The sequence below is a fragment of the Schistocerca americana genome, chromosome 4, assembly GCF_021461395.2.
Source record: "Schistocerca americana isolate TAMUIC-IGC-003095 chromosome 4, iqSchAmer2.1, whole genome shotgun sequence".
Lineage (NCBI taxonomy): Eukaryota > Metazoa > Arthropoda > Insecta > Orthoptera > Acrididae > Schistocerca > Schistocerca americana.
The window spans coordinates 227827051-227839687 of record NC_060122.1 but is presented as its reverse complement, the minus strand read 5'-3'; the positions used below and the strand labels follow the sequence as shown (position 1 = coordinate 227839687).

The 12637-nt window shown below is 41.5% G+C and overlaps 1 protein-coding gene across 1 annotated transcript in view; it reads left to right on the top strand.

Annotated features, from left to right (window-relative positions):
- Positions 1 to 12250, top strand: part of LOC124613366 (acyl-CoA Delta-9 desaturase-like) — a 158836-nt gene extending 146586 nt beyond the window's left edge. Inside the window, exon 6 of the mRNA XM_047142066.1 lies at positions 11869 to 12250. Coding sequence (XP_046998022.1) covers positions 11869 to 12250 — 382 coding nt within the window. The remainder of the gene's footprint in view (positions 1 to 11868) is intronic.
- Positions 12251 to 12637: the final 387 nt, after the last annotated feature.

Sequence of the window (12637 nt, the reverse complement as noted above, 5' to 3'; positions counted from 1 at the left end):
ATCGCACTGTGTTCATATGTAGACGTTTACAACGAATGTGAGTTTATTGGTAGACTGTATAATGCAATCAATGTGATGTAGTGAAATAAACTACACGCATCGCACGGCACCATTACAATAATTCAGACTTTTTGAAAAGTGATGGAGAAGATAAACAGCTTTGTGCGGCAGGTTTCTTGCCTTGTTTCTTGTCTGTTTTCACATACGATTATCACTGGAGTGTTCTGTTATTACTGAAAGTTTCAGGATAGAGCCTAAACTCTTGATACCTAACCTTGTTAGCCAGTCCACAGATGGTAACTCCTCTATACGACAGTTCTTACTGTAAAACTGAGGCATCGAAACCAACAAAATGTTAATGACTAGTTGTATTTTCAACTTAACATGTAGACTTCTTGCTTTATCGTTATTACAATTTTGAAAGGTAGATTAGTATTAGAAGGTGGTACCCCAAAGTCAGGTTTTAGAAGATTGCCTATTGTAGTCTTTGGTTTCATGTTGGTGACCGAGTGTGGTCTATTTCTCTATATTAGAATACTGAAAGAATAGCAATAAAATCGAAAGTGAACTAACAGGCCATAAATGAGAATGAAGTGCTACATTCTACGGTGAACAATAAATTTCATTTTGTTTTTCTCTAATTACTGCCTGGAAGAGCACGATTTTTCTTTGTATGAAAGAAATAATGTATATGGTTTTATTAATTTATAAAAAGGGTCGTTTTAAGGCCATGCCTTATAAATTTCACAGGTATTCTATACGTAAATCTTGTGGTTGATTTTTAAAAATCTCAGCAACCCTGATTTCTATTTTACAAGTAACCTATTGCTAAATTCATTTGTAGTATCTGAAGTTCAATGCTAGACTTTTTGTTGTTGTCTAATGTTGTTTCTAATACACGACTACGCGTGCAAGACGATATTTTTGGGTTAAATAAAGTGCTTCCTACCATCATTAACTATTATAATATTTTCTTTCCCTACTAGAAGATAATCCTACGCAAACGAAATTTTGTTTCCAAATTTTATTTCTTTACCTACAACGTAAACTATCCTATTGAAGAAGATAACTTCTGAGTTGGTATCAAAGCCTCGATAAATTCAAATATCAACTTAATTTGCACCAAGCTCTTGGTTTAAATGAGAACTTTATTAAGAGCTACTACCCACATTAGCGTTTGTTCGTTTGCTAGCGCACACATGGATATGAGCACGTCACCCTCTTAAGTATATAAAGAGAATCACGTGCCATGTACAAATGTACAGACCATGGTTGTCAGGGGACACAACCTTGAAATAAGTATGCAGAAACATCGCATACACAGTTGTTTCCATTGGCCACCAAGCTATTTACATATACGTATAACATGTGATTTTTGTCAAATACTTAGGAGGATGCAGCCATATCCATTTGTACACTTTAAAATGAGCGTGCTCTCGAAACTGGCCAGTAGTGCGAATGAAATAATATGCTCATAGAATAACAGACTGGTGCAAATGTTCTCTGACAGAAAATAACGCTCAACCTGCTTAGGATCTTAGATCGTAGCTGATTGAGCAGAAATGTTGTGTTATTTGCCGTGATGCTCACAATAACAGTGAGTTTTTCATTGCTGTCTCCGTATTCAGTTTTCTCTCTTAACTTTGTACAGTATGCACATATATTCCATTTATAGTGAACTTGCTGTCACTGTTAAGTCAAGCATTTCATCCTTTCCATTTCCATTTCATCCAGCTTCATACTTCTGTTAATGTACTGCCCCGAGTTTTCATCATGAGTCTATTACATCCCATTAGGCGTTCCCTACTGTTTGTTTTATTACCTTTCCATTTCAAGCCATGTGTTCCTCATTTCTCTCTTATTCCTTTTCTTGATACTACTTGTCCTCTTCCTTCTCTGTACCTTTCTCCCACTCCTTCTCTGCTTCTTCTAAAAAATCTCTTTTTCTGATCCGACCCACATGCATCTCGGAGGGTAAAAATTTATTACACAAAGAACAAGTCGTCATCTTGCTCTTCTTGATTGATCTACGGAAACTCGGACAAACTAATGTGATAATTCGTAAAATTTCGTTTCGATTCAACAACATTGCGTGCAACCGTCATTACTGGGTCACGAACTTGAAGCGAAAGATTACAGTGTACACGTTAGTATAACGTGACCTTGGAATACTACTTTCACATTATATAAGTTGTTTTTATCTAAGTTACCGGTAAAGTAGTCACCAAACCACGGTTGGCTTCAACGTAGTTTTATATTAGGTATAATCTAATCACAATAATTATGCCTTTTCACCATGTACGCCCAGCTCACCAGAGCTCTTATGAGAAGACAACTAATAAATGACTTACCTGTTTAACCCCAGTACCGTGGCCCGAAATAGAAGTCGTTCTACGAGCTAGTTAGATCAAGAGGCGTTCATGTTCCGAATCTCTGATTTTTAAAAATTCGCCGTGCCACCAAACCGTGCTGTAGTAGGCAAAAATCAGTATTTTAAGAGACATTAATTAATCGAAATGTTCGTATCCTGTAGTAGAGTAAATAATATAAGAATGCTGTAATTTAAAATTAAAGTGTATTATTGGATTGACGGAAGATAAATCCAACGAAGGTAAAAAACGGTGTCTTCCGAACAAACGTTAAAAGATCTGTGTCATCTCAGGCAGCAAAACAGTGTGCCTGGTGATGAAGTTTCACAATGCTTTCCCAGACAAGTTCCAAGTAAGCGATAGTTTTTCGTCATTTGTCGTGTTATTTCTCGGTATTGGGACTATTAGAGCAGGGCTAAGCGAAAGTCAGGACAGAAGGAACAGGCTTTTTCTTAGCAGTAGCATCGTTGTGGTGAAGGCACACTTGCAGTAGGAAAAAATATTAATGGGGTATAGGTTTCGTAATGGGAGGTAAAGTAAATCAAATGGTAACGTAGAGAAATTAGTAGCGTTTGTAAGGGAGAAGGACACTACAGAAAATAAAAGCGAAACCCAAGACGCAATGGCAGAAAGACAAATTGTTTATAGAGTAATGGAAATAGAGACAACTAAGACGACTCTGTTAGGGAGATAAGCAATAGGAAAAGAGGAAGGAGAAGACACGACAGCAAGGACAAAAGCAGCGTCACTTATAGAAACCAGGATGAACAGAAACACTGAGGAACAGAAACCGATACACGTAATACGCAAAGACATGAGAACAGGTGGGAAATTTTAAGAAGAAGAGAGATGTAACTGAACGAGAGGGGTAGGAGAGTATGGATAAATAAGTGCAGGTAGGGTTCATCACAACACAAAAAACGAGAAATAAAACTACAACATGCGCGAAAGAGTAAAGAAGTCACAAAAAACAGAGTGAAATAAATCAAAATATTCACATAAAGATATTAATACAAGATGGAGTTTGTGAAAACGTCAAGATTTCCACTGGAATGTTGTGAGAGGAAACACAGTGAATCAATGAATGAGAAGAGAACGTGAGATGCACATACAAACTATAGTGATAGTTTTTTAACTATAAACATTTCCAACTCTCGTCTTCCGTTTGTACCAGCTTGCTGAACTGTCAGTAGATTTACTTTCATTGCCTTCTTAATTTCTCATCAATTAAAGTGAACAATTACGTTGAGGAGCTTATGATTTACAGATTCTATAAACTGTCGAAAAATCATGGTTGTACGAAGCTGTATCACTCAGTTATATTACTCAACCACTTTCAGTCACTAACAGATTATCTTCAGGTGTCTGCAGACAGTAGAAAACCAAAATAAATCACAATGAGTCATCACAAAAGCATATATAGCGTCCAGTTCTTAAGGGTGAAGCACTTGACGATACTGATGTAACACTTGGTCCTCATACTGAATACCTCACCAAAGAGATAAATGGGTAGAGAATCTATATAGCGCCAGAGAACACTCGTAACTTTTACAACGTATGGAACACTCGACTTATGGTGCCTTAATATTGTTGACTGAATGATAAAAACACAAAGACGACGGTGGATGATATGAAGACATTCAAAATAATTCGTCTTTGCATTTTCAGCTTTTTCCTTTGTGTTTTTTAATGAGTCAAAAATATTTAGGTATTATAGGGCGAGTGTGCCCCTCGTTGCAAAATTTATAAGCGGTTTCAGGCGCTGCTTGACGATATACTTAGTACCGAGGATCACGTGTTATATCAGTATTATCAGGTGCTTCACCACTGTACTATTGGACGCTGTATGTGCTTCTGCCATTTGTTAGAGTTAAAAGGAGATGTTCGCTTGTACCCTGAGGGTTTACAGTGGTTACCAGTCATCACACATCTGATGGCTTCTCAGTGCAAGTTCTCAGTTGGCTGTATAGGTTGATTACTGTATTTAGGATAGTTTTTGTGAAAACTCATTGTGCCTTATTTTAGTTTTCCGCTTTATGCATGGCCTGTTAACGAATGAAACTGGTTGTGTAATAAAACTGAGTAATACAGCTGCGTGCAAACCAAAGTTTCTCAACAAAGCGAAAAATTTCAAGTTACACCGTAGTTCGGAGTTCGTATTAAACTACTGATCAGTTCCACTTCAATTGGGATCATGCCCCATAAAACACTGTAGTGTAAAAACCAACAGTTGTGTTGAGGACAATTTTACCCCTTAATCATAATGTTCGAATTTTCATTGTCTGCTGTTACTCCTTATAAAAGGAGACTGTAATTTGTAATGCAGTTAAATGCAGTTTCAGCTATTTGCTGTATTGCGATACGTAAGACATCGACAGTAATGATAGATCGCGCCTGTGCTTGAATGCAAGCGTTCCCAGTCTTTTTGCCCCTTCTACGAGAAACCAATTAACTGTGCGATTACATTACAAAGTGCCTGCCGTTAATGGACCCATGCAGTGTCTGGTGTATTACCTCAACCTCCAGTAGTGACAGCAGCAACAATCTTCTGAGTTAGCTACCTTTTTTGCAGCAATCCAGAATGAAATTGCCTTGATATGTAACGGTTGTAATCCTTGTTAAATTGCGTTAACCACATGTAATCAGTTCTGTATGTTGGTATCTAAATAACACTTTATCACAATGCATAGCTTGGAGGCAGTTGGCAGTCTACATTTCACTTTCGCAAAACGTCGATAAAATAATGTCACGTAGATGCCCCATTTGCCACTTCTTTAATTCGTACTCCATCTTTAAATTTAGAGTGCGGAATAGAAAAAAAGAGTATGTGCACTGTTGTATACTATCATTTTTTTTCGTAATTTTAAATTTTTAGACTTTGTTAACTCGTTATGTAAGATGAACAGGTGTGTTATAATTTACATCAGCGAGAAGAGGAATAGATGTCTACAATTTTCTCAGACAAGTAAAAGAGAAGATGAGAAGGTGAAAAGGTATGGACGATTCGTTCTCGTCTGCATACGACCGGATCTTTTCCCATTTCTACTGCAGCATGATGAACAGGCGTTGCCAGGTTTCTGAGAGGAATTTTTTAAATACGTAACAGTCTCCTAAGTTCATCAGAAACATGTTTGATGGGATTTAGGTTAGCACATTAAGCTCTCACATGCGTAGATTTTCTTGCACTGTGGTGTAATTAATTTTCTTGTAGACACATTTTCTTTCAGATAAAAAAAAAAAAGGAGTTTCCGCGTTGCGAGAAACAAAGAGTTATCTAAAACGTTTTTATAAACAACTTAATTTATCTTTCCATCAACAGAAACTAATAGACCAAAGTCAGAATCAGGAGAAAGAACACCAAACCGTCACACCATCTCTATAAAATTGCTTCCACAATATTCTTAGGTAAAAACTCTTCACCAGACATGCAGAACTTCCAGACACACCCAGCTAAGTTCCATACGCGGGTGAATTTTCAGTCCACGAAGTCCTCTTCCAGTGTTCCACCAATTAATAACAGCGTTGTTTGGGCTAAGTAATCAGTGGCTTCTATGTCTCAGTACAAGAATGTATACCGAGTCCTGTAGTCTCACATATCACGTCTTGAGGGTCTACTCACAATGCTTAAGAATGTTTTTTTTCCCACAGGGTTTGATCAATCATACGTAAGACACAGTTACTTTAGAATAAAAGACACAGTTTGGCTTTCTGAAGTACCATCTTGGTTTCTGGTTGGTTCAACTTACTGAAATTTGTGTCCCAATATTAACATCATAAAAGACAAAGATTAAAAATATCATACAAAAAGTTGCTATGCAAATAGCAAGTGCCTCCTAGCACACGACGTAGACGTGTTCTCTTAACTTATATATTGACATACCAATTGCTTCGATCTTTCCTTTTATTTCATCTTGCAGAAAATGTGGCCGTACTTATTGTTCACTTTTTATTTTATTTCATGAAAATTTTAACAAAAGACAAGCACGAATATTATCTTTGGAGGATGACAGATTTAATTTTTTGTTTTAGAGTGTTATTGCTTGATCGTTAATCTTACTAAGTTTGCTTTCGTTTTTGTTTGTAGATCTGAAAATATATATAGCTTTCATTGTATGACAGAAAACCACAAATGCCGCTTGGAAAAATATAAAAGAATAATTGTATCAATCAAGAAATGCTCCGAAATATTTCTGCAATAGTTTTCAAATAAGTGATTTAGAGAATCTATGGAAAAATCCGAACACAAACTTAGGGACGGAGTTTTAACCGACGATGTACCACAAGAGAGTCTAGCTTATCAATTACTTCAACACTTCCCTTGGTGAGAAGAATATTAGCCCATCCCAAAAAATTTCGGCTGTGATTTGTCGCTTCGTCATTGGACATCACCGTCGCAAGCAGTATAGTCCAATGAATAATGTAGATGGCCATGAATATTATTTCACACCTTCAGCCAAAAACTTCTTTCCACTTTGAGGATACATTCTCCTTCAGTATCCATAGAACACCAACTTGAATTCGTTACAACGTCCTAGATTCCTGACCCAATTCCGTTTTCCACAGCTGTCATGTATTCCAATACCTCCGCTCAACAATACGAGTACATACCATCAAAGGAGACAAACTGAGAGTAGGGGCCGTATTTTTGTACGTAGCTCATAACTAACTGTTAAAAATGGTGTTATTCATAAAATCAGTATTGTTGCGGAACATTAATACTGCGTTTTTCAGTTTTTAATACATTAACATTCCTCGAAGTACCTGCACCTACATCTAAAGGAGTACTTGGCAATTGACACGTAATTGTTTGGCAGAGGGTTTATAGGACAACTTTCACGCCATTTCTGAGGGCTCTTAGAATTACTTTCAGAATCTTTCTCGACCGTTTTACTCTCGGATAGCCCGCTGGAGAAATGAACCACTAATTCTTTTTGTGCGAGCTGTGGTTTCCCTTATTGTATTACGGCGGTCATTTCTCCCTATAGATGTGGGAGTCAAAATATTTTAGAATTCAGAAGAAAAATTGCATGATTCAAGTTGTGAAGAGATCCAACTGCAACGAAAAATGCCTTTGTTTAACGAATTCCATCGCAGATGGCGTTCATAACCATGACACCCACTCCCTATTTCATAATAATACAAAGAAGCTTCCTTTTTGTTTTTACTTTTTTCTGTGTCCACTTTCAACCCTGTCAGGTAAAGACCTTACATAAAGCAGCGGTACTCCTGAAGACGACGGAAAAGCATGGTGTACACCGTATCTTTAGTAGATTTGTTGCATCTTCTAAGGATCCTCCAGTAGAAAAGAATTTTTATTTCGCCTTCCACAGTAAATTTTCTTTATAATGGTTCCAGTTTATTGTTCGCAGTTGTAATCCCTAGGTATTCAGTTGCACCAACATCCTTAAATTTGTGTGATTTGTGGTATTACTCATGCAGAGGACCTCACTATTTTTATGCTTTTGTGTTAATTGCCACTATTCACATCAACTCATTTCCAAATTATTTTGAAATTCTTTTTGACCTCCTATTACTTTACTAGACTGTAAAGAACAGCATGATTTGCAAACTGTCTAAAAGGGTTGTTCACATTGTCTGCTAAATCATTTATACAGTTTAAGACCAGCAGAGGGAGAATAATACCTCCTTGGAGAATTCCAGATATCACTTGTGTTTCACTATATAACATTCTGTCAACTACTCCGAACTAGAAGCCGCTAGTGAGGAACGGTGACAAAGTCTTCTGCAAGTGTACAAATATGGGATCAATTTGAAATCCACTCTCAGTAGCAAATGGTTCAAATGACTCTAAGCACTATGGGACTTAACATCTGAGGTCATCAGTCCCCAAGACTTAGAACGACTTAAACCTAACTAACCTAAGGACACCACAGACATCCATGCCCGAGGCAGGATTCGAACCTGCCACTGTAGCGGCAGCGCGGTTCCAGACTGAAGCGCCTAGAACCGCTCAGCCACAGCGGCCGGCTGTCGGTAGCACTCATTGACTAACTTGAGCCATGAAATATCTGTCGGGTGGAAACAGACCCAAACGTTTCGTCCACAACGAGGTTTTGTTGGGCTGGATGCTGGTCTCTAGGCAAGCGGCACTGCCATGGAAGACGCTGCGATGTCGTCACTAGAAAGTCATAAAGAACTGTACATGTCAACAAAAGTTATGCATCAAAAAATGGCTCTGAGCACTATGGGACTTAACTTCTGAGGTCATCAGTCCCCTAGAACTTAAAACTACTTAAATCTCACTAACCTAAGGACATCACTCACATCCATGCCCGAGGCAGGATTCGAACCTGCGACCGTAGCGATCGCCCAGTTCCAGACTGAAGCGCCTAGAACCGCTCGGCCACCTCTGCCGGCTCTCTTCATAAGACGCAGAAACATAGTAAACAATGATTCTAATATTAATGAGTAACAATCCGTCCAAGACGTAAATATTGTTGTACTCATATCTCGATATATTAAAGTATTACTAGTACTGTCAATACAGCAAAATATGTACGCCCTTATTACTAGAAAGTCTGTGTTTGTTCAAATGGCTCTGAGCACGATGGGACTTAACATCTGAGGTCATCAGTCCCCTAGAACTTAAAACTACTTAAATCTCACTAACCTAAGGACATCACACACACCCATGCCCGAGGCAGGATTCGAACCTGCGACTGTAGCAATCGCGCGGTTCCAGACTGAAGCGCCTAGTTATGCATCACCTCGATATGCCGCACAGGTGTGTTGCTACTGTGACTGCTCCTGGACCGATTGGAAGGTCACCCCTGACGTTGTCTGTAACCATCCACACAGTTACCATGAGCAATACATACAGGCAGGAAACCACACACGAATGGATTGCAGAATTTCAGTTGAAAGTAAAGTACCAGTAAGGGCCCATTACAGAAGCCTGTGGAACAGTGAAGTGAATATCCATCATACGACGAAATGCAGTCGCGATCAGTAATCGAGTCTCTGTCATCAAGTTAAGCGCAGAAGACTTGTCAACCAGAGATGATTCCCGAAGTGTGCACTGGAGACAAAGTAACGTGTAGTGGAAATTTAATCGTTTCTGACAGATGTTGTTAAGGACTTACACTGCGCAGGCTGTTTATATTCGATATGTGCACAAGATGATCGATACCTACAACTTTTGGATCAAAGGACAGTGGGATGAGTGCTCCAGAACTGGATTCAGCGTTCGAAGAGGCTACAGGACGTCATGTGTCGCATCAGAGTTTCAGGAGACGACTCTAGGAGACGACAGTATGACGCGAATCTCCATTCCTGACAACCAACGTGAACACTACGTCGTACACAAAACATGGACACCGATACAGATGAACAGAACTGACGCGCAAGGATTGGCGTTGGGTGTTGTTTACGAACGAAATTCGGCTTTGTTTGTAACCTGGTAATCGTAGATAACGTGTCTGGAGACAACCCTGAAACATCCAACGCCTCCAACACCGTGTCCCATACGTGTGATGGTAGTGGAGAGGTGTTTTACGGTGGAACTACGTGATGTATCGCACATCCCTCGTGGCTGTTGAGAACCATGTCACTGCTCTTTATGTTACAAAGACGAGATTCTGTAACCAATGGTGTGAAAATATCGCCAACATTTTGGTGAAAATGTCACCTTGATGAACGATGAGTGCATATCTTGCTGTTCTCGCGAACTTCACCGGCCTGCCTGCCCCTCCGATATGGACCCAATCGAACATGTGTGGGATCGACTGAAACGAGCTATTTTTGGATGCTAACAACGACGTAGTCTACGTGACTTACAGAGAACCGCCATTGAAGAGTAGGACAATTTGAACCAGGAATGTCTAGATGGTCTTATCGATGAAAATGAAATGATCGTATGGCATTGTTGGCCGGGAGGCCCCATGTGGGGGAGTTCTGCCGCCGTATTGCAAGTCCTCTTTAGTTGACTCCACATCGGCGACTTGCGAGTCAATGATGATGAAGAACACATAACACCCAGTCCCGTGCCAGGAAACCAACCCGGCCCCACTGCATAGTAGGCAGTAACGCTACCGCTAAGCTGCAGATGTGGACGTCTTATCGATGCTATGCCACTACTGATTGAAGCCTACATCCAAGTGAGGGGCAGTTCCACCTTATGTTGAGATTGCTAGCAGTGCTGTAAAAAATCACCCATGGGAAACAGACAATTCTGTGTTGCACAAATGCTTTTATTTATTTGGGGAGGGTGTGTATTTGGACAAACTGCAATACGTACGTATGGCTCAGAGCCAATCTTTGTTTTCTGAGCCATGAATTTCGAAGTAAGGTGGTGATGCAAAACTTTTATTGACGCGTGTGTTTGTATACATAGAAAACTAGTTACGTGGCAACGTAAGCCTGTCATCATGTTAACATTTAGGACAACTCTCAGAAATGCTATTTTTTTAGAGTATTGGAGACGTTAGCCTATCTTCCGATAATTCAAATAATGCACCCCCTTCGAGGAAACTAATGCTTTTCTTGAAACTTCCTGGCAGATTAAAACTGTGTGCCGGACCGAGACTCGAACTTGGGAAAAAAATGGTTCAAATGGTTCTGAGCACCATGGGACTTAACATCTGAGGTCATCAGTCCCCTAGAACTTAGAACTACTTAAACCTAACTAACCTAAGAACATCAGACACATCCATGCCCGAGGCAGGATTCGAACCTGCGACCGTAGTGGTAGCGCAGTTCCAGATTGAACCGCTCGGCCACACCTGCCGGCCGAACTCGGGACCTTTGCCTTTCGCGGGCAAGTGCTCTACCATCTGAGCTACCCAAGCACGACTCACGCCCCGTTCTCACAGCTTTACTTCCGTCAGAACCTCGTCTACTACTTTTCAAACTTCACAGAAGCTCTCCTACGAACCTTGCAGAACTAGCACTCCTGGAAGAAAGGATATGGTTGTGCAAGGCTCGCAGGAGAGCTTCTGTGAAGTTTGGAAAGTAGGAGACGACGTACTGGCGGAAGTAAAGCTGTGAGGACGGGGCGTGAGTCGTGCTTCACAGAAGCTCTCCTACGAACCTTGCAGAACTAGCACTCCTGGAAGAAAGGATATGGTTGTGCAAGGCTCGCAGGAGAGCTTCTGTGAAGTTTGGAAAGTAGGAGACGACGTACTGGCGGAAGTAAAGCCGTGAGGACGGGGCGTGAGACGTGCTTCACAGAAGCTCTCCTACGAACCTTGCAGAACTAGCACTTCTGGAAGAAAGGATATGGTTGTGCAAGGCTCGCAGGAGAGCTTCTGTCAAGTTTGGAAAGTAGGAGACGACGTACTGGCGGAAGTAAAGCCGTGAGGACGGGGCGTGAGTCGTGCTTGGGTAGCTCAGATGGTATAGGACTTTCCCGCGAAAGGCAAAGGTCCCGAGTTCGAGTCTCGGCCCGGCACACAGAGTAAATCTGTCAGGAAGTTTCATATCAGCGCACACTCCGCTGCAGAGTGAAAATCTCATTCTGTAATCGTTTTCTTGTTTCCAGTCGCATAGAGCCCGTGGAGAGCGATTTCGTGTCCTTCCTGTCGTTCGGAGAGGGCTGGCACAACTACCACCACTCGTTCCCGTACGACTACCGCGCCGCCGAGCTGGGCCAGCGCTACGACCTGTCCACCCGCATCATCGAGTGGCTGGCGCGCCGCGGCTGGGTCACCGACCTCAAGGCGGCCTCCGCCAGCTCTGTGGTCAGCCTGGCGCTGGCGCACGGCGACGGCAGCCACCCCGTCTGCCAGCCGGGAGCGGGCGCCTCCAAGGCCGCCGACGCCGACGCAGCCCCCGCGCCCCAGGAGCCCGCGGCCGGCAAGCACTTTGTGGAGGCCCTGCCCGCGCCGGGCCAACCCCCAGAGCCCGGACTCAGCATCGCCTGAGCAGCGCCAGGGGAACCCCCACCTCGACAGTCAGTTCGATGGCGCTTCCCGTCGTCTGCTTCGTTGCTGACACCACCCGCAAGCACAGAACGTGACAGTACAACACACCCCTTCTCTCGGCACAGATCCGAAGAGACTCTGTTCGCTGTGTTTTGGTGTAAGAAGTGACGAAAACTTTGTTAATACTATGACGTACTCTGTGATAGCTGTTATGAGCAGTGTTCTTCCGAAAGCCCAAAAAAGTGAACTAGTTTCCTTTTCTACGCCTGTCGCAGCACATAGACAATGACAAAGAGACCCATTCATTATCTTTGATCATCAGTCAGTCGAATGATCACCATAAAATAACAGACAGAAAGAGAGAGCTCTCTACTTAAAACTGTGGGC